General features: G+C 31.6%; 1 protein-coding gene across 1 annotated transcript in view; it reads right to left on the bottom strand.

The window, feature by feature from the left end:
- LOC129221288 (CAP-Gly domain-containing linker protein 1-like) overlaps positions 1-23,908 on the bottom strand; it is a gene marked incomplete in the record, with an annotated part of 104,066 nt that overhangs the window by 39,293 nt on the left and 40,865 nt on the right. Inside the window, 8 exon segments of the mRNA XM_054855746.1 lie at positions 535-819; positions 1,142-1,417; positions 3,623-3,853; positions 5,474-5,749; positions 9,409-9,639; positions 12,795-13,025; positions 14,139-14,414; positions 18,841-19,125. Coding sequence (XP_054711721.1) covers positions 535-819; positions 1,142-1,417; positions 3,623-3,853; positions 5,474-5,749; positions 9,409-9,639; positions 12,795-13,025; positions 14,139-14,414; positions 18,841-19,125 — 2,091 coding nt within the window.

The raw sequence follows: 23,908 nt of genomic DNA, 5'->3' as shown, positions 1-23,908 counted from the left end.
ATCACCCTTGAATTTTTGTGATTGATGATAATACTATGTATCAGGTGCATAAAATAATTCCAAGCAAAGGAAACAATATTTTCTGATGTAATAAATAAAAAAATAACATTTATTTTCTCATTTTCTTTCCCTGCAAAATCAAATTGTATGCGGACATAAATTGTTCTATAATAATTATTTTTCTTCCCTGTTTTTCTTTTTAATCACGAGAAAAATAAATACATACATTCTTAAGCTTTCTGGTATTTCAATTAAGTATTTATTATTAATAATTTATTTCATTAACTTATGTTAAGTAATTCTTCAACAATTTATTTTTTACTGCTTTTTGCTCCCGACAATCGATAAATCAAAAGAATATATTTGGCGGCATGATGGAGTATGATGAGGGAATGGTGGAGCTTCGATCCTGGACCCACCCTTTAAGAAATTCTTGTGTGTGCCACTAGGAGATACACATACATTTCTTATTTTATTTTAAGTAGTTACAGATTCAAAATAAAGGAATACAATGCAATAAATGAATGAACTCACTGTTTCTATTTCTAGTAATTTTTTTTCTTGTTCAGCTTTAAAGTCATTGATGAAGCCCTCTTTACTTTTCAGAAGTGAAACATTATTTTCATTATTTTCTTTCAGCTTTACTAGCTGCTCCTGAGATGCTTGGATAACACTTGTAAGCTCATCAAACTGAGATTCCTTTTCCATCACCATGCCTTTCAACTTCTCAATATCGTTATTCTTCTTGCTCAAGTCTTCAATGAACAATCTTTCTGATTCTTTGGTTTTAGAGAGGTCGTTACGTAATTCTTCAATCAGCTGTTACAAAAAATGTTAAAGTCATAAAACAATAAGCAACGATAAACATAGTACATATTACTTAAAATACACCGCCAGCTCAGTTATTCCATACGAGGACTGCAGTTTCGTGCTTTTTAGCACTCATCATCCAGGAATAGGAATCACATGAGCTGTCTTAGCCCGGGCTTTAGGGCGGTAACTTACTACAAATTAGTACATATTAATTTTTCAGCTGATCTTGGAAAACTTTTAATAGAAAAATACAAGTAATATTAATCTAAAAGAATAAAACTAACTACAAATGTTTACTGTTATACTTTTATTACGGAGTTTACCTTACCTGCTCCAACTTTATTTTGCAAGCCAAACTTTCTTCTTCACGCTTTGACAGCTCATTCTGAAGCGACGTAACATGGTCACCACAATCTTTGTTCAGCATTTCAACTTTTTGTTCTTCCAACTGCAGCTTTGAAAGAAGCTGTTTACCTTCTTCTTCTTTGGTTCTCAGCAAATCCTGGATGGTATTTAGTTCTTGCTCTTTGCTAGACAAGTCTTGAGTAGCTTTTTCAAAACTTTCTTTAATATTTTCAACATCTTGTTGCAAATTAGAAATCAGCTGCAACCAATGTATAGAAACTTGTACATAAATAGTCAGAACAAAATTATGAACATTTAGAGAAAAAAATAAATAAATGAATGTAATAAATAAATAAAAATGACAATTTACAACAAAACAAAGAATATCTTAACTATGTGTAAAACAACAATTTATTATGCATTGCAAATAAAATACATCAAAATAAATAAAACAAAGATATGCCTATATACAAATTTTAGTTTGATCTTTGCCAAATTTGGCAGGGAGGTACTCTGGCACATGGGAATTGACATAGGGAATTTTTAAATTTTAAAACAGTTTCAAAAGCTTTGAACAAAAATTTCAGGAGCAAAAACTGGCATATCCTACAAAAAATAATAATGATTTTGAATTTAGAAATATTTGAAAGTCTACAAAAAATGCTCAAATCAAAGGTTTTCCTGCAGTTTGAAAGCTGGAAAGGCCTAATAAACAGTTAGGAAAGGAGTTATAACCATTTTTTTTAAGTAAGTAAAATTTAATTTTAAACTGGATATTTATTATCATTTACAGGAGATCATAAGCATAAATAAACATTCTCTGTCTCCACTTTTTTTGCTTGTGTACAAACAAATAAAATTCTTCCAAATGCTTTTACATTGAGGCTTCTCCTCTAATGGGGGGAGGGGATAATTTAAAACTTCTCCTTTTGATTCATTTTTTGAGCAATCACGATTCCTTATGGGGCATGCTAGGGACAAACTTGGTCACTAGGTGGCGCAACACGTGCAATTGGTATTCTTTACTTCCGGTCATTCTGTTAACGTGCTTGAGCATATGCGAGGAAGAAATCTATTTTTTTCCAGTGCTAAATACATGATTTTCATAGGCGAGAAAGCAAAATCAATTTTGAATTTAATGTATAACAAATAAAGAGATTGCTGTTTCAACTTTGAGAGAAAAACTAAAAGTTATGGAGGTTAAAACAGAGGTCTAAATCTGAATGAAGTACCAGGAAAAATGAATAGTATTTAAATGATGGTTAAAACTATCAATTAAAAAAAGTTATGATATTTCAATAATTCTGCAGCTAACATAAAATGTTCTCACAATGTAAAATATTTTCTTATTGTAAAGAACAACTATTTAGTAATTATTTATTAAATAAATAAATAAATAAATAAAAAAGTCTTGTATAACATGGTTTTGATACTACATGGAACGAATTAACCGTGTTATATGAGGGACACCTGTAGAGCCTTTTATTTAGTAAAGACAATAAACACATGCATGGAATTCTGGAATATTTATAAACATAAAATGAAGCTATACGAAAAAAAGAGAACTTGCTGCAGAAGTGTACATGAACATTGTATACACATACATATGTAAAAATTATGAGCTACTGATAACCTGAAGTAACAAGATTAGCGAGAAACAAAGCTAATCTTCCTTCTAACTCATACAAACTTTCTTTCTCCTTTCGTTACTGAAATAATGGCCTACATGACAGTTAGTTTTGTTACACATTTATGTTTCAGCAAAAAAAATGAAACAACAATCTTACATTTAAATAAATAAATAAATGTAAAAGACTTCCCAAGTACTTTTAAAGGGATGACAAAATTTAACAGTAGATCTAAATGACTTCTAAGACAAACATGGACTCTATACAAAGCTAACTGTTTAATATTTACATAAATTATCATCCCAACATTTCAGACTTTTTAATAAGTCTAGATTTTATTTTAAATTACTACAGTCAAGCTCATTTAATGGTATAGCTAATGAGCCATGAAAAATTATTCTAATAAGCAGGATTATTCTCTTATCTGGCACATGCAAATATACATTACAACGTCATGCAAGATACCAACAGCTCGGTTAGCACATCCAGAGACTGCAGTTTCATCCCTGTTACGGACTCATCAGTCTGGAGCAGTGAATAACCAAGATGAAGGCAGATGTCAACTCACTGAAGTTGAGAAAGGTCCAAACTGCAGTCTCTGAATGTGATAATCGAGTTGTTCGTATCTGGCATGCAGTTCAGCCTTAGCCCTAGTTTAAAAGCAGTAACTTATTGCATAATACATTACAAGGATTTGGGACACTGAAAATTTGTAACATTAAGTGGGAGATTTTTGTAACAGATATTCCAATACGTAAGCTCAATGCTCTACTAAAAATTCAAATTTTTGACTTTTTCCTAGAAGAGTAAAAAAAAGTTAAGAAACAAAGACATACTTGATCTTTTTCCCCTAGAATACTACACATTTCTTCATTTTCCTTTTTCAAAGTTGAATAAACTGCTTTGGAGGTGTCTATTTCTTTCTTCAGCTCCTCACAATTAGATGTCAAATTACCAATCTTTTCTTTTAACTTAGTTATTTCAGATTCTTGCTCAGAAGAAAACTTCTCCTTTTGTTGCAATTTTTCAACTTCAACTTTCAGTTTGTTTTCAAGTTCTTTCAAGCTCTGTAATTGAAACATCAAGTTTTTAAAATGCAGAAAAAAAATTTAAAAATTTTAATGGTTATGAAAATAAGCAATCATTTTTACAAGTTAAAATATAATTTTAAACTTTTGTAAGCAACACTCAGATTTAGGGAAAAAAATTGACTGAGGTCCCAAATCCCTGAAAAATGCTACATGCATGTAGAATTAGGATAAAACAGGTAATTGTAAAAAGAGATTAAGGAAGTATGGGCGCCCATATGCGAAATTTTAAGGGGGGGGGGTTCAGATATTTTCCCAGTGGAAATCGATTTTAGTGCAGATTATAGTTGTTAAAATTTGACATTTTCAATAACTTATTCATTAATGGCTGGAGAGAAGAAAAGTTTTTACATTTTTGCAAAGAATAGTTTAAAAAACTAAAAAAAAACACGCTTTCATAGCAAAATTAACTAAAAAAGTGAAAAATAATCTTAGGGTGATAGTAGTTGACCAATCACTTAACTTTAATGCAATACAAAAAAGCGTGGGGTGCTGTCTATTTATATTTTTGCTTGGACAGCAAATGAAAGAAATTCAAGACAACTGATAAGAAGAACCCACGCTTTTTTGTATTACATCAAAATTAAATGACTGGTCAACTACTATCACCAAAGATTATTTTTCCTTTTTTATTTCATTTTGCTACAAAAGATTGTTTTTTTAGTTTTTTAAACTATTATTTTATTTTTCTCTTTTTTAGTCTTATGTTGGAGAATTATCAGGCAAAGTATTTTTTTTTTTTTTTTTGTGCGGTACATGAAAATTTGAATCAGATTGGGACTTAATTGACGAAATTATTTATAAAACGAGTGGGAGGTAATATCTTAAAGTTTAGACAAGGGCACCCCGATGGGAAGCTACTGTGAGTCATCGATGTATGTTTGCAGAAATCATATTTATATTACTTTAAAAATTTGAGATGCATTTGAATAAAAGTTTTGTTCAACAATGGTCGGATCAGCAATGAATTTTCAATTGAAGGCTCACGTAAATTTTGGCAAGAAATTAGTTAAAAACAATTATATTTCATGTTCTAATTACCTTGGAACATTGGAACAAATTTTGTCTGGTGCAGAAAAATTAAAGGTTTTTGTAGATATTTTAAAATAATTTTTGCAAGCATTTTTTAATGTATTTTTTAAAATTCTTCCTTTTTCACACTGTTGGATTTATGCCAAAATATTGATTAAAATTGGAGGAAACTAACAATTAAAAGAGTTAATTAATTTGATTATAGAATATTGCATTGTCATCGGGTCTGATGTCGCGTGCCAAATTTCAAAAGAATCCGATCGCAGGAAGTGGGCGAAATTTGAGCTGCAAGATTCCGTTACAAGATACATACATACATACATACAGGTAAAGTTAATAAAAGCGTGTTAAAAAAGAACTAAAAAGAAAGAAGTTCTAATTTCTAAGGTGGATGGGGAGGTGCTTGAGCCTCAACTTTCTCCCCCACTTCCCATGGAAGACTTTTCATCTCAGGTAGTTTTTCTTAAAATCACTCATAAAATTATTGAATGATCAATAAATGATCATTGAATGATCAATAATCACTATGAAAGTTGTAGTCACGCTATTATGAGAATTATGTATTACCTGTTCTAACTTCATTTTACAAGCCAAACTTTCTTCTTTACTTTTAGACAGCTCATTTTGAAGAGCCATTACATGTTCTCCACTATCCTTGTTCAGCATTTCCACCTTCTGCTCTGCCAACTGTAGCTTTGAAAGAAGCTGCTTACATTCTTCATCTTTGCCTTTTAGAGACACCTGGATTGAATTCATTTCCTGGTCCTTGTCAGACAGATCTTGCACAGCTTTTTGTAAGGCTTCTTTACTGTTTTCAATATGAAGTTGCAAATCGGAAACCAACTGCAACCAATATACATAAGTAAAACATTGTTTGACACACATATGCAGACATCTCATCCATTTACCAGAGGCGCCCATGAGAAAGAGTTATGATGCAGACTGCACCATTAAAATCTTTTGGAGATTTGTTTCTATGGCCTTAAGTCTTTTTTGGGGGGTTATGGGGGGGGGGGGGAGATCTCTAGTATTTGAGAGAGCATGTCTTAGCTTTTTTTTCTGGTGGAGGAGAGGCATTCCAGCAATTACAGTAAAAAAATACAAAATAGTATGGCTGTGAGCAAACACAGCCTTGTCTGCACAAACATGGGTTTTTGCCCCTATATGTTGACAATATTAGTTGGATACACAAAATACAGTGGCAGATATGATTACTAATGCTTGAACATGCAAGCAAATCTCTAAGGGTAAACCTAATTAGCTTCAAAGGCTTAATCAAACCATTTTATGCCAAAAAATTTTTTTTAACTTTTTTTACAGAATATGATTTTTTTTTTCTAAAAAATGTGGATTTCAGTAAAAATGCTGAAAAATTACAAGTCTATCTTTACTAATAATAAAGCTGAAAGTCTCTTTGTCTGGATATCTGTTTGGATCTCTGTCTGTCAGGATCTCTGTGACGTGCATACCGCTTAGACCGTACGACTGATTTTCATGAAATTTGGCACAGAATTAGTTTGTAGCATGGGGGCGGGCACCTCGAAGAAAGTTTTCGAAAATTTGATTTTGTTCTTTTTCTATTCCAATTTTAAGAACATTTTCCTGAACAAAATTATCATAAGATGGACGAGTAAATTACCAAGTTATCATAACGTGGAACCGTAACATGGGCAAACCAATTGGTGAGAAATTCATCATACATTATTTGTAAATATACAGCCGAACCAAAAGACCTTTTAATTTTCTACTACAGGCAAAGTCGTGTGAGTGCCATCAGTACTTAATAAAGTGAGACAAAGTTCAAAAAGTTACATTTTATGAAGAAATCTTAAAATGGGGATCAATCATTCCTAACTTTTTTACAAGGAGGCTGATCAACAGCTTTGATTGGCTGCAGCCAATAAAAGATTAGAATTATAAGAGAGATTCTTTCTCATTAGTAATAAACTTATAATAGAACATTTGCAGTAATCATAAAAATAAATGAAGGTGCAGTTGAATAAGTTTGAATGACGTTTAACACGTTGACTGCCACAGCAATTTTCAGAAATCTGGCCTAAAATGAGTTTGATTTGATCCCACTATATTATTAACTAGTGGTACCCGCCAGGCTTTGCCTGTAGTAGAAAATTAAAAGGTCGTTTGATTCGCCTGTATATTTATAAATAATGGTTGATGAATTTCTCGTCAATTTGCTATGTTAAATGGCTCGCCCATGTTACGGTTCCACGTTATAATTTCGTAATTTTCTCTTCCACGTTATGATAAGTTGATGGGTAAAATGTTCTTATAAGTGGAATATAAAAAGAACAAAATTGAATTTTTGAAAAATTGCTTCAAGGTGCACACTCCCATGCTACAAACTAACTTCGTGCCAAATTTCATGAAACTCAGCCGAATGGTCTAGGTGCTGTGAGCATCACAGACATCCAGATATCCAGCCAGAGAGACTTTCAGCTTTATTATTAGTAAAGAAGACTCTAATTCTAGTGCAAAGTTATCATCAAAAAGCATAAAAAATGAAACCATCTACCAAAAAAAAAAAAAACAGCTCCAGACAAAATGCTAAATATATACCCTAGCAAAAAAACGGCGAGAAACGCCTTATTTCTGTCTAGCCAGTAAAGAGAGGCCCGCCTTTGTGTGGAAGGTTGCTTTAAGAACTTCCACAAACCACAAGTATTATTTTATTTCTTGAATTTGAATTAATTTTTATAATTGTATTTTTTGTTTGTTTTTTAATAATTTTTCTGTTTGTGCAAGGCAGTATTGATTTCTTGTTCTTTTCCCAGAAGCTATCTATTGATATTAGCACTGATATATTCCGAGTTTATTGTAGCTGCACAAAAATGACATGAGAAGTAAATAAGTACAAGATAACTTGTAGTTGGCGTCCTAGAAAAGAATGCAATCTATGAGTTATCTTGTAGTTGGCAGTCAACAGATTAAAGACTATTGCATAATGCAATTTAAAAAGCATATTAAATAGGCTTGCAGTAAATTTAGCATGCAAGCTATTTACAGTGATCCATCAAAGCACAAGAGAAACTGCTGTTGATCTAGGAGTCTTAATCAGTTGGGACTTTGAATTTAGTCAGTAACATAGTATAGCAGGTGATAAAGCCAACAAAGTGTTGGCTTGTATCAATAGGTCTATTTCACAAATACTAAAGAAGTTCTTCAACCTTTTTATAGAAGTTTGGTAAGACCTCATTTGGAGTAAGCTGCTCAATTTTGGTTTTGTTACCATAAGAAAGACATTAATTTTTTAGAAAGGGTTCAAAGGAGGGCAATGAGGTCAGTAAATAGGCTTTCTACTTAACATTATGATTCCAGGCTTAGAATGCTTAATATGCATAGTCTTGAGCAAAGGAGAGTAATAAGGGATATGATCTAGTTATTTTTTAAGTTAATTAAAATGGAAGATGCTTATGGGCAAAACTTTTGTAATTGCACAATTTCAGTGCAATCAGTAACTGCGCCTCTGCTACTGATTATAGGAAAGATAATCTCTGAAGTCAAAACTAAATATCCATTTCCCCCTTTGCTTAATGAAGAAATATCTTCTATGGTTAAGAAATTAGGAAGAAAAATTAATATTTTCATATTTATTTCTCTTCCTCTTTCCTTCTGTTTACTTGTGCTGCCTAGAATCCCCAAATATTTTAGAGGGTGCTTGAGTACCTCGAGTAAAAAAAAATCCCCTTAATATACCAATATTAAGGGGATTTGATAATGAAAGGGAACTCAGTGTGAAAAATAGAGCAGCAACTTGTAAAAGGGAAAAATGTAGAACCTTGCATAGGATTTCCTGTTTTGGAAAAAAGCATTCTTTTCATGAAATGTGGTCAAACATAGGCTAAAATTCAAATGTGGATTCCCTCCAAGCTTTTTGTAGTCTTGCCTAGATAATGTCCAAAGGTGACTTCTGGAAAAATTTGATATGAAACTTGTTCATCCTGCTCTAAATTTTAGCCCCCGGCAAATGAAAGAACAATGTACATTCTGCTTGCCCTGAGTTTGATATTTATTGGTTTGGTTTAGTCCTTTTTGAAAATTAAAAGAGCAAAACTAAAATTGTAGTAAAAGAAAAACTTAACTTTTGAGCAACACCTTTTTTCTTTTAAATATGCAACTATTTATATGACACATGCTCATGTTGTGATACTATATATGTGTTTCATGAATATGAAGTATGAAAACACTGCTTGCACACCGGTTTTAGGTAAAAAATGAAGGATATTCTTCAGCCTTCAAAAAGGCTAGAATAAAAGATAATCTTCGGTCTTCCAAAGAGCTAATAAAAGTTTAAATGCCTACAGAGGCTTTTCGAGAATACTAAGATTAGATTACCGATAAGATTGAAGCTAACCCCGCGTAAATTGTCCCTACTAGCTCTTTGGATTTCTTAAAAAATCCACAGCTGATTTTAAGATATTAAAATAAAATGTAACTTTTTACTCAAAAACTTTTTAAAAAAATGAAGGCAGGAAAAAAATTACTTTTTCTTTTTCTTGTAAAGTGCAAGACATTTCCTCCTTTTCCTTCATTACATTTGAATGAGCTGCTTTTGAGGTATCTATTTCATTCCTTAGCTCTTCACAATCAGACGTCAAGTTACAAATCTTTTCTTTTAACATGATGATTTCAGATTCTAGCTCAGAAGACAACATCTCCTTTTGTTGCAATTTTTCAACTTCAATTTTGAGTTTGTTTTCAATTTCTTTGAAGTTCTGTAATTAAAATGTTAGCTTTTTTTTTAAATGCAAAAACATATTTTACTTGTTTTAGTTTGAATAACTATAAGTTACCAAAGAAGTAAACTTTTCAACTGGTTAAAACACATTTCAAAATCTTGTTGCGTAACAACTCAAATTTTACATTTATGACACAAAACAGGATAAATTAAATATTGTCAGATAAACCACAAAAAATATTTCTTACCTCAGTGTAAAATTTCTGATGCTATACAAAATTAATAAAGTTTTTCATTGAAGTTTAAAAGGTTGAAAAGAACATACTGCGCATAATTTTGAGAATGTTCATTTTTTTTAATGCAATTTTTTAGAAGGGTACACTTTTGCAATTGCACATCTTCTTGCTCAGAATACAAGTTTTCCTCCTGGTACAACTTTTCAACTTCAGTTTTTAATGCCGTTTATTATTCCCATCAGATACTGAGATCAATATTACTTTTTTTAAAAATTATATATGTATTTATTTCATCAACTTTAATACCTATATGGCAGGGAAAGGCAAAGGGATGTAAGTGGAGATTTTTAAGTTTTAAGGAAAACAAGTTTAAAGCTCAGGTCCTATGTAGGTTTTTGCTGAAATGTTCTTCTAAATCACGTAGTATACTGCCCTAGGAAGGTAAAGCACAGAACCTGAATTTTTTTTCTTATTTTGCATTTTTGTCATCTATTGTACATTACCTGTATAGTACAAACTTGCTTATTTGGTTTCTGCTAAAAATAAAGCATGAAAAAAAAAACAAGTTCTAAAATTTCCCTATCGTTAGTATAAAATGCAAAATGCGTCTCAAAACCTACCATCTCTTATCCCTGATCATTTCTAAATTTTTTCCGGCACTTAATCCCTTCGTTTTGCATTGCCTCATAAATAAGTTTAAAAAAAATATTTTTACTGATTAAACAGTAAAAAGTATTTTTAACATTGAAAAATATTAATTGATCTTATGAACTTCTGGCTAAAGTACAAAAGGAATTTACTGGTGCATATTTGACAATTTCTCTAACATTCATTCCATTGAACAAGGACATTGCTATTTTGAAGGCAATAGTTCAAACAAAAAATTTTCGTTATTGCTAACTACGACACAGCAGTTAGCATGAAAAGCATGACACACTTCCACAAAAAAACAGAAATGAATGTTGTTTGTTCTGACTTAAAAGTTACTGATTTAAAAAACATGTAATAAGACATGTTGCTCCAGTTATGAAGCAAATGTCTTTAGAGGTGAAAAAATTGTTTGCATGAAGAAGAAATTTTCTCCTGTTTTCCTGAAGCCTTTGGCAGCTCTATTAAATTTAGCAAAATATATTACCAAATTTACTTGTGTCAAATAAAGTTCTAGGAAAAAATTTAAATATTTGTTTAGTTAGAACATCTTTAACCAAGGGCCACGGCGACTGTACTCTATACCCTCTGGTCAGAAAAAAAACAAGGTAAAAGAGCCAAGGTGAAAAATTTCTTAATGATTACCAAAAATTGGGTAATATTGTAAGGGCCCAACCCAGGATTTTACTCTTACATGGGCTTCTTACATTAAACTAACCCAAGGTCTTCAAATTTTAGAGGGCCCCAAAACTATCCTTAATTATTTAATTTGTTTTCATTTATTTAATTATTCTTAATTATTTATTATTTATATCATTATTATTATTTTGCAGAAAAAGAGCTAAAATTTAGCAAAGCTGACACAGTATACAATTTACAATAAATGTACCATATAATACCATTTGCCTGAAATATCACCCTCAACCTTATTATTTGAGTACAATACTGAAAAAAAAAATTAAAAAATAAAAAAAAAACTCTTCAGCTACAGCGTAACTTCAGAGTAATGTTAGGGCCCCTAAAGCTGTCTTTTAATTTTTATCATTGACAAAAATAAACTTATATGGGCTAATGTAAAAAATTTAAGTCCCTGAATTTGCAACTGTGAATTAATGTTTAACAAGCGACTGATGGAGTTCGCCTTGGAGTTCTAATAGTGTTAGTGATGGACATCTACCCCATCCCTCTCCTTGGAATGAAGGAAGACTGTTTAGATCATGACACTGCTCCATTTAAAACATAAGTTGCTACATCACTTTCTGACCTTCAATTTTGAAAAAAAAAAAAAGAGAAATGGAGTTTAAAATGCTATTCCTACTCAAACGTCTCAAGATATACTGCTTAGGGAAAGTAAAGCGCAGTGTCAGCAAATTTTTCATTTTTTTGCATTTTTGTCAGCTATTCTACGTCACATTTATTGTACACGCTTTCTAATTTGTTTTCGGTTTTGTTGAAAATAAGATGCCAAATTCCAACATTTTCTTCATGTTGCTATGAAAAGCAAAATGTGTTTCTTCAAATATCCCAGAAACTCATTTCTGCAGATACAGCGCTTTACTTTTTCACGGCAGTACAGCTCAATTTAGTTTTTAAACTCCAATGCCAAAGCATCTGGGTGGCAGCCATCAAAACCTAATTTTTCTACTAATGTGATTGAAGAAAAAATAAAATGTGTTTTTCCAAAATATTTCAAGGGAAGGATCCCTGAGAGAGAGAACGCCTACTTTTATCACAACATTATTACCAAAGATGGTTGAAATTGCGTTTTTAAACTATCTATTTAGAAAAAAAACTGCAGGGAAAGACTCCTAATTTCCCCCTCCCCTCTGCTTTAATGTCTCCAAAAGGCGCAAAATTGAGTTTTTAAAAATTCTATTTGAAAGAGCTTTCAGGGGAGAGTCCCGGACTCCCCCCATTTTTCCTAATGTGACCACAACAGCTTAACTACTTTTTTTAAAGAAAATTCCGCAGGTGAGTCTCCGAAACCTTCCTTCCCAAAAATAACCTTAACTGAATTTCTTTTCAATTTCAAGAGACTTTCTGGAGGTATCCCTTCCCCCCTCCTTTTTCATTACATAACATAGCTTAAAATTATGTTTGAGACACAATGTAAAGGCCTTTTTGACAGCTCTGAGTGGAAGGGAAGAAGTTGAAATTAAATTAAAATGACTGCTGATTGAATTAGAAAAATGCATTTAAGAAATGTAAATAAGATATTTTTGTGAAGGATAGATCACTAATTAAGTAGTATCACATCTAAAAACATGAAAAATATAAAAGAATATGTGATAATGATAATAAACTTTACTTTGTCTTTTTCTTCAACTAAGTTAGAAAGCTGATTCAGTTCTGCCTGAATAGTCACATTCACATTTTTAGAAGCCTCAATTTTAGTTTTTAATTCTTCACACTCAAGAGTTTTTTCATCAAGGCTGCTTTCCAAGGCAGATTTTTGAGATTTCAAATCAGTTGCTTGATTTTTCTCAGTTTGGAGGACATCATTTTGTAATTTTAACTGGTTTTCCATTTCTTGACATTTCTAGAGGAGAGAAAAGTATAATTGTAGCGAAACTATAGTTATGGCAAACCTAACCTGGCAATGTCATAACGCTGAGATCACTATCTGCTAAATACAGCAAAAATAAATTCTATAATTAATCTTAATATACTACAAAAATAAAAACAGGCCAAGAAGACAACTTTTTTCAAGCCAGCTGATTTCAAAAAACGCCTAATTTCTCGAATTTGCCTCAAAAAAGCCAATGTGGCAACTCTGCTTCCCCATGCGGGGAACTGCTTGCTTGGTTTCGAGTCTGAAGAAGCGCCAACACCAGTGTCTTATCATTGGACAGAAGAGACAGTGTCATAATGTCGTCATGGCAACACCACTTCATTTCTTGCAGCGTATAGCCTGCAGTGTGGATTTCATTTGTCCATTATGAGCAGGGCCGGATTTGGAAGTGTGGAGGCCCCTAATCAGGGTTCGAAAAGATCATATTTTTGAAAATATCCGATACTTTGATTTTTATTCGAATATTTTGATATATATGTTTTTATCCGATATTTTGAACCTGTGAAAGTTATTATATTTTGTAAAAAATTTATTGTGGGGGGTCCCTTTGCTGTGGAGGCCCAGGGGCAGTAACCCCGCCTGCCCTCCCCTAAATCCGGCCCTGATTATGAGCACACAAATGAGAAATGAAAATTTTCTTTTTGAAGTGCCCAATCTCTGCTTGGTTTGCTTGGGCGGATCGCACGTCACTGGTAAAGACTAAACAAAAAGAAGAACACTGGGAAAAATACTAAATTAGACAAAAAGCCAATCTCCCATGAAAAAAAAATCTCCATTTAAAAAAAGTGGCTTTAAAGTATCTATAAAATGCAAATTATAATCAATTTGTTCTGGAAACAGACTAATGTCAATAGCAAGAGAAAACGTTCCTTAAAAGGTAATTAACTGCTAAGATGTAGCCGTAATCCAAGTGCTGAACATTCAAAATTAGACAGTAAGAAAGAAATGTTCAAATTTGACAAAATTGTTTGTAATGCAAGAGACATATATCCATCTTTTATGAAAATAGATACAAAAATACAAGTTTCTTTTTTTTTTTTTTTTTGGTACTTTTTAGAATATAACACAAATGCTCCAAACCTTTTCATATTCAGTCACTAAACTTATCTTCTCCTCTTTCAGCTTTGTAATTGCTTCCTGAAGTTGATCTATTTGTTCAGAGCTGCCTTGGCTGGCCAACAGCAATTTTTCTTCTGCTTGGAGCATCTTGGCATTCGTTATATCAATGCTGTTCTTCATTTCAGTAATGTTAGCTTGTAGATCAACAACTTCTTTTTCCTTCCTACCAAGAATGTCATCTTTCTCTTGTAAGACATTAGTTAACTTCTCTATTTCTTGAATTAAACCTAAAATTTTCTTCAAAGAAAGAAAAAAAAAAGAGAAAAACATTACTTTAACGTTCATTATCATCTTTTTATTTTTACAAAAAAAGCTAGGGTCTAGTGGAGTAAAGTGATCAATGTGATAAAGTGGGCATACATCAAATAAATGGCTGTACTGTCTGACCACGGATTGTATGGAAAGACAAACATCCGTTTTACAGCCGGAAATGGACGAATCTATTATTTTTTACCGATGTCAGCTTTTGCAGAAGCAGAGTCTCATTCAAATGAGCGGAATGTGTGCATCAAATTTTTACTTTTCCCCTTATTCACATAGATTCGTCTCATCTGGACGTTTGAAAATTCCATGCAATACGTGGTTGGACAGTAGCTTGGAAATAAAGGTTTGCATTAGTTTAAAATTTTCATTATAGAGTTTTGGGAATATTTTATTACTGGAAATAACTTCTTTAGAGAAAAAAGTCATTTGGTTTGCATATAACACACCTCTTTTAACTTTTCTGGTAAATTTTGTTTATCAGAATTTTGAGCAGATTGACTGCACAGGAAGTATTCTACATGTCTTAACGACATTTACTCATTAGCAGCTAGCTGTATCTATTTTGTATAATAGTTTAGAAAAAAATAAGTAGGATGGGAAAAAGTGGTTTTAGGATTAGGCTTAAACCTATCATTCTTCTTAAGTCACTTAATAACTTATAAGGTAGATATTAGATATTCATTTCACTATACATGTAACTTTTTTTGAGTAAGGATATAAGAAGGATTTTAATGGCCACTTTGAGTGACAGTATCTTTTACAAAATTAATATTTAAGCTATGCAACTGTAACACATGAAAAATAAGTATTTTGACAGTAGAATTATGAAGAATAAATCTTTGAATTATTTTTGTTCAGAATTTATGACAACCAAAAATCCAAGAAAAAAAATTCCCCACCGAGCTTTTTCAGGAGTTTACAAATGTGCAACACACAATCTAATGAACTCAAATCTAAATACATAAAACTGGTACGTGGAAGCTAAAAAATGACAGCATATATCAAAGAGACAGAACTAAATTTTTGAAACTAACTATGTAAGTAATTTAGTATAATTTTTCATAAATGAGTGTAAGTGCTTACACAAAGGGAATATTTCATAACACAGTAACAAAGTGAAATATTTTTTAACACTATGATTTTTTTTCTACCAGGAGACAAAGCATCTCTGGGTTTTCATGACCAAGAATATCACTTTCCACAAAAGTAAGTCTTTTACTGTAACATAAAACTAACAACATATCTTATTTTAACCTTGCTTTTGCATTTTGAATAGCTATATGAGCCGCTCAGAAGCCGATGTGGTTAAGTCCATTTTTTGATATTTTCTGATTTTCGGAAATTTTGATGAAATAAATAGTAATCTTCTTAGTTATTAAAGGATTTACTCGTTGGTTACATTTTTCTAGGTTAAACAGCCCTTTTTTTAATAGCCTCTGAATATATTCAGGGTTCATACTCTATTCGGATGAAGAAATTCCATGACTTTTCCAAGACTTTTTCATGACTTCATAAAAATTTTCATGACCTTGTTACACGAAGAGAATAGTACTATTTAATGTCAAACTTGCCAATTTTTTTCGGAAACGAGCATTAGCAAAGCTTTTACATGACTGCAACTACTTCATCGAAGCACTTACTTGTGACTGAAAACATATCAGTGCACACTGCAGAAACTAATAAACTATTCTTATTTGTCTTTATTATGTAAATTTAAGCGAAGTAAAAATATAGTGAAACAATATACTGATGTTTAAATGCCTAGTAGATATTTAATAAATATGGCAGAATAGTAATGAATAGGACAAAGTTTGTAAGAGTCATTATTAAGTTTCCAATAATAAATTTACTTCATAAAATATTGCCCTTTGGTATCAATAGTGCTTTTAATCATCCATGTAACTTGACAGTACTATTTTTGTTCACTGGAGTAAAGCCACAGTGTCAATGAATTCATTTTTCTAAATCAGATATTTCAGCTGGCCACATGGGGGGATCAGTTTTGAGAGCTGTATGCTAGGCATCACTGTTTGACTATTAGAATATCCCTATTTCTATGACTAAAGTCTTTACTTTGGAAAGCTTTCAACTGATTAAAAGAAACTCTGATAAATTTAATGTTTTTTTATTATTATTTTTTTTTTTTTTTTACAAGTAGTTGAAATAAACTCGGATGTAATTGAATTACGTTTTCTGAATGGGTGTTGGAAAAATCAAGAACATGCAAATCTACTACTACAGAATATAACATGTAAGAAGTGCTGAAAATAATGTTGAATTACAAAATTAATGATGTCCCGGCAGTAAAATTACATTACGAAAAAGACGGGTGGCTGTAACAGAAGCAGATGCAATAGGATTCCTAAACTCAGATTTGTTTTTGGGATTGTTCATTTTTCAAGTATTAACAGCTTTTACATGCACTACTGTTAAATCACTCAAGATTTCTAATGCTCTTTTAGCTGCTGTTATTTTATTGCTGCCCAAAACATTTTTCCATGACTTAAAATAAATTTCCATGACTTTTGATGAAAATATTAATTTTCCATGACTTTTCCAGGTCTGAAATTTGTCAATCTTTTTTCCATGACTTTCCAGGATTTCCATGACCCGTACGAACCCTGTATATTGCATAATAATTTCAGAAGCCATTGTGAATAAGTCCACCTTTTATCAATATTTTTTTACATAACCTTTGAAATAAAAATTAAATTATTCTTCTTTTTTCGATATTTGTTGCAACACTGAAAAACAAGAAATTCATAGTAACTGTAACCGTTACCTTCTAATTATAATTGTTTGAGTTTCATGCATGTGCGTCAGAACACAAAAATATTATGTTGAAGTGTTTGCGAAAATTATTGTGTTATCAAAAACATTAAATAAATTTTCTTTAATAACTGTAAAAACTCTGACTTTTTAAAATAATAAAAAAGATTTATTGTAAGGGAATAAAAACTAAAAATGTCAATGGAAATAGAACACAGTGAAAGTGATACAATATTTCATTCTAATTCAAAGAGAGTTAACCATATTGATTCTGATACATTGTTAGATAACGAAGATATAGAAAATAATCAAAATAACGGAAAAGTTGGTAGAAAACGCAGCAGGAATCCTGGCTGAACCAACCAACGAGCTGTTACCAACAGGAAAAAATCAACAAGTGGACTAACAGTCAATTGGCTTAATATGAGATGGATAAAATTGGAAAGGTCAAACCCAAGCAGCATTAAGTTCAAACATAATTTTGACGAGGATGATACCTTTCATGTAATTGATATAAAAAAAGTAAAAATAGGTAGACCAGTAAATTAAAAAAATATAATTCAACCTATATTATATCCTAATGGCAGAACAATTTCAAGAGAAATAAAAAAAAGACATCATGTGTTTATTAAAGTATATACCTCCAATTAAACACGACTTTTACAGGACATTAAGGACAACACGTAGCGATCAAGATTTACATTTAAATAACTCGGAAGAAGATGATGTTTGTTATGATGAATAAACATAAAACTTATGACAACAAATGTTATTTTATTGTTTTTACATAAATTTCTTATCTTTTTCAGCTGACAAAAGGTATAAGTTCTAAACTTTTTAAGAAGCTGTCATTATTTCAATAAATACTTACGTTTTTATTTACACATCCTGTACATATCTTGTTTTTTTGCAGAGTTTACACCTCTAAAAAAGTCTTTATACACTTTTTTAATTAAATTAATAAACCAAGAATTTTAAAACTAATGTATCAAAAAACATTAATTTTCTCATTCTTTTTGTGTTTTGGACTTAACCGCATTGGCTTCTGAGCGGCTCATCTATCAAACAACTACAAACCAAAATCTTTAGGAGAAACAAATCAAACTTTGAAATAAATATTAATTCAATAAAGATTTTTTTATTTTTACCCTTTTTTTAAGTAAGTTTTTGAGTTCTGTTGAGGAAATGTACACCAGCCCTTCTTTGACTTAATGTCGGTTTTAACAACTTTTGAGGGAGTAGTTTATTCAAAACAAATTCTTTTATTCAGGATATTTCAGTCCTAAATTTCATTTTTTCATTTGAACAGCTTTATGTTCAGTTTAGAATAGTATAATAAATTATCTTACTTTATATATTTTATTTATTCAGTTTTGAAATTTTACACTGGAAGAGTTTATTTGCAGCATAAATATTGTGTCTGTGTGTGTGTGTGTGAGAGAGAGAGAGAGAGAGAGGGGGGGGGGAGTGAGGGTTAGCTAATGTTACAAAATACATATTGGTGTACAGGAAATACTGCTAATTTAATTCAGATCAAATTATATCACATGACACAAGAATTTAGCACAGAACTAATAATTTCAGGGAGGAAAATGCATAAATAATTGGAAAATTTACAGATAAAATATACCTGCTCTTTTTCTGTAATTTCTGAATCTATCCTTTTCTTTAGTGACATTATCTCATCTTGAGCAAGCTTAAGCTCCTCAATCGTTTTAGAGATGGTGATATCTTTCTGCTCTATGGAGCTATTTAATTCATTCTTACTAGCTTCAAGCTGAGTGATAAATGAAGATTGAGTTTCCAAGTTCTCTTTAAGTTTGGAGATGTCATTGCCTTTCTCTCTCATACATGAGTCTTTTTCTTCAAGTTGACTAGATTTCAATTTTAGTTCTTCAGTGAGAATGGTAATTTTCTAAATCATAAAATCATTTATACAACAAAAACAAAGGTAAAAGTAAGCATCAAATCATGCAACAAACCAAAAAGTAAAATAAAATACAAACTAAATCGTAAAAATGATTAACACGAAAACTTTTTTAGAACAAAAAAATTCCTCCCTTAGTTAATTTTAAAAAGCCTTAATACAGCACTACATAATGTGTCAAAAACCTTCCCATGTTTGCAGTTTGTAGAATTGTATGATGAGGCATTCAAATGCAAAACCTGCAGTGTTAAACATATGTTTGAGAAAATGTTCAGGTGGTTGTTTATCTTTACACAAGTCTAAGGGAACTTTGACTGGAACACTGGAAACAAGTCATTCATCTATTCGTGATAAATACTTGGTTATACAGCACAAAATCTTTTTTCTACTACTTATGAGATATTATTCTTTCCAGACCATTAGTATTCCAACTCATCTAGCTAATCATTGTATTTTTTTTTTTTTTTTTCATTTCTTGAGATTAAGCTATAACAACAATTATTATTAATCTGCTTTTTATTTTTTTTTTCGGTAGTAAACAGAATTTTTTTAATTAAATAGCCTGTGTTTTACTAAATCCTTTGTCACAAATCAACTCTTTTTTAAAAACATTTCATAGGAAAGTGTAAATAGTTTAAAGTTTATAAATACAGTGGAAGTAATCAACTTATTTCAGAATTCATCATATTGTATGAAAAATTACATAGCTTTGTTACCCATGTCACTCAAATTGCAAAATAAGACACATTTTAATTTATACTTTGCTGAATATTTTGAAGGATACTTGTATCCATGATACTGAGAAAAAAATTAAAAAAAAAGGAATTAACCATAGCCCATACAGAAGTTTAAAAAAAATAATTATAAGCATATTGTAACTTATGGTACAGTGAAGCCTGCTTAATGGAATAGACAATTTGTCACAAAAAAATTCTAATAAGCGGGATATTAAATTATCCAATATTCCAATAAGCAGGCTCGACTGTATTAGGAATAAAGGTTTGAGTCACTGTTGGACGCCATCAGTTCACTGCCTTTAGATTATGTTCTGAAGCTTTAAATAACATCAACAATAGTACATCTTACTTCCTTGTCATAAAATGCAACAGAAAAGTATACCTCAAAAACAAACATGAAATTTTAAGCAAATAATTAAAAAAAAAAAAAAGGAAAGAAACACTTAACAGAAATAAAATATAACAAAAGAAAAGAGTTTCATTTCTTTTTTCTTAGAAAAACAACTTGTCACATCCGGATACAACGGACCCTTTTTTGAAAAACTTGCCTTCTTTGGCATCAATCATGTCATCACTAGATGGCACACCATACCTGGTGGCATCAAAAAACACAACGCAATATGGGTAGAAGATGGCTCTGCGGTGGACTTTAGCCCTTGAGCAGGAGAGTTAGTAGTGCAAAAGCAGCTCAACAGCTAGCTTTTAAATTTTCATTGATACATAGTAGGGCTATACCGATATATTGTCATATATCAATATATAACTATTACCACGGTAACAATATTTAGATTTCTATCCGTCTGATATATCGGTTGAAAAGGATATATGGGAAATAATTACGGAGAAATTGAAATACTGACTCAAAAATACATAACTATTTATTGTTCTGTATGATGGATGAGTGCTTGAAATTTCAAGAAATTAACTGCATTCTTCAATCAGTTATTTTATTTTTAATTCTAGTACAAGGGAAAATTAGCAGGGCCGCAGAAGGTCAAGGTGAACCCATTGTCAGATTGTTCTCTGGATCCCCCTAAAAAGTTTTCAAGAGCGGGGTCCTTCTAAGGAATGCGCCCTTAGTTTCTGACAAGGCTGATATGGCCTCTCCTGGGCTCTGAAAAGTGAATGTGTGTTGGTTAAAAAAACATCTTAGTGTAACAGTTAAAAATTAACCAATGGAGGCATCAACAGGGTTCATAATTCTAAATAAACGTAAACCATTGATATTACGCTGAATAAAAGGTTTGCGAAATATACTGAACAGAAATGTTTGTATTAAAAATGAAATGAAAAATGATAAAAACCTAATGAGATTAAATAAAATACACCGCCAGCTCAATCATTTCATCCGAGCTGTCGTATCTCAAGCTTTATCTTCGATAATAAGAGGGAAAAAAATTTTTCTGTTCATAACACGAGGCATTACTTGAAACGGTAATGCGATTTTAAAGCGTCATCGCCAGCAACCCTGAAACTCAAAGATTTGAACTTCTCCCCAGACATTACCGTTAATGCACTGATATAGTGTTTTTTGTGAAAATTGTATGCATTAACGTTAATGCGATGACATAGTGTTGTTTGTGAAAGTTGTACACATTATGGAAGATGGAATTGAGTTCTACCATGCACGGGCATGGGTTATTTGTGAAAGTTCTACGCATTTTCGGAAGAGTAACAAGTACCATGACTGAAAAAGCTGAGCTTGTCGATTGATGACATTAATTGGATGGTTTGTCGGATAAAGATAAAAAGTAAGTACAATTTTTAAGCTTTTTTTTTTAAATTTACTAATGAAACATATACATAATTCGTGGATTTTAAAAATTATGAAATATTACATTGAAATAAAAAAATGTCTTATAATTTATTTAAAAATGCCAAAAAAAGAAGTTTACTGCCTAAATTTTGATAACATTCAGATTTTTTTCAAATAAATAAATAAATAAATAAATAAATTTTTTAATATTAACCCAGGTAGCATCAACTTATCGGATTTTGCTCGGCCGATCATCGACTCCTCCTAAGCTCATCGTGTAATGCACGATGATATCGTTGCGATCAGAATCCGACAACGGTTTTCGATGAGCTGTTTTTTATCGGAAAACTATATCCTTACGATCAAATTTTCCGATAAAAATTTGCCGAGCTGCATTTCATCGGAAAAAGAGATCGTAACGATCAAAGTTTCCGATGAAAATTTGCCGAGCTGCATTTCATCAGAAAAAGAGATCGTAACGATCAAATTTTCCGATGAAAATTTGCCGAGCTGCGTTTCATCGGAAAAAGAGATCGTAACGATCAAATTTTCCAAGCGAAATTTCATTGAAAAATGAAATCGTAACGATCAAATTTTCCAATGAAAATTTTCCAATGAAAATTTTCCAATGCAAATTTTCCAATGAAAATTTGCTGAGCTACATTTCATCGGAAAAAGAGATCTTAACGATCAAATTTTCCGATGAAAATTTGCCGAGCTACATTTCATCGGAAAAAGAGATCGTAACGATCAAATTTTCCGATGAAAATTTGTCGAGTTACATTTCTTCTTAAAAAAAGTAGGTCTTTTAAATTTTCCGATAAAAATTTTCCCAATCTAAAATTTTTGGAAATCTCCCAACTGTTAAAATAGGATAAGTTTTATTATTCGAATATCTGACTATTGATCAAACGTAAGGCTATACGGATCAACATTCAGGGTTGAGAATCGGAGGAAAAATGACTGAGACTTTGACTCCGAATATGACTCCTGGATTTTGGAAGGGTTTACTCCGATTTGCTGCAAAATCAATTCAACTTTAACTCCACGATTCCAACCCCGATTACCTCACTGGAATTGCGAACAAAATGAGACTCCGACTCTTGAATGATTTCTCTCCATCTCCAAAACTATTCCACTCCGTTCAATTTGACTCCCAAAATTACCGACTCCGACTTGGTTTGCGGGCAAAATGATCGACTCCGATTCTCTCACTAGCTGGCGCCACAAGTATATTCACTGAATAAAATTATCACTTTCTGTTCAGAAATCTGTCATGGCCTTGCCACCCGATAGATGGCGCCACAAATGATTTTCCATTTAATACATTTTTTTCCACCTTGGGAAGAGCATTACTTGTCTAGTGGTTAGCATGTGAATCTCGTGTTCCAGTGGTCTAGGGTTCGATTCCCGGCTAAAGCGACTTAGTTTGAACTCATGAATCATGTTCATCAAAAGTTGTTAAATTAGAAATTAAATAAACAAGTTATTAAAAAAAAATATATTAAATAATTGTCCCAAATGATGTCATCTAAAAATACTCCTCCTGAAATTTTCAAGATGGCGCAAGGGTCACGTGATCATCCAAAATTGCGGACCACCCTTCCCACTGTTAATTTTTTTTCCCTCCTACTTGTCCCTATATCGCAGTTGTTACTACTTCTCATCGTATTTTCATCCTAAATTCATCGCCTCGGAACAGCACTGCAACATTGAAAGTGAGAGTTTAACTATGACAGTTCCAGCTATCAGTTGCAAAATTGGGGATCATGCCTTAGTGAAAAAAATTTCACCTGCATAACTATTTCTCAGTCTATCAAAATTAACACTATGAGTGCTCTCACTCATAACATTAAAGTACTTTTTAAATAATTTTCCAGCAGCTTTAATTTATTTCTATTTAGATTATTTTTCTTGTAATGTATACTTTTCTTTGCTATATTTAAAATCCATTTTTGATCATCCTTCACTTTCTATGAGATTTTTACCACCATTTTCAGTCTTATTTTTTTTACGAATTTTTTACCTGATTCCACTTTTATTTTGCTCAATATATTGCTACTTTCATCCATATTGCAGAAGCTTTAATTTCTGAAATGAATTCATTTATACTTCACCCTTCTTTTAAAAATTAAATTCTTATTATTAAAATATTGAACTAGAAGTCTTCCAAGCCCAAGAAATCAGACCCTGAATCTCAGTAACATTTATAATATATTTCTAAAAGGTTATTAAAATTGAAAAACATTTCAAATTGAAAACCATAAAGAAGGTGAAA

The sequence above is a fragment of the Uloborus diversus genome, chromosome 4 (assembly GCF_026930045.1).
Source record: "Uloborus diversus isolate 005 chromosome 4, Udiv.v.3.1, whole genome shotgun sequence".
In the NCBI taxonomy this organism is placed as follows: domain Eukaryota; kingdom Metazoa; phylum Arthropoda; class Arachnida; order Araneae; family Uloboridae; genus Uloborus; species Uloborus diversus.
This window is presented reverse-complemented; position numbering and strand designations above follow the sequence as displayed.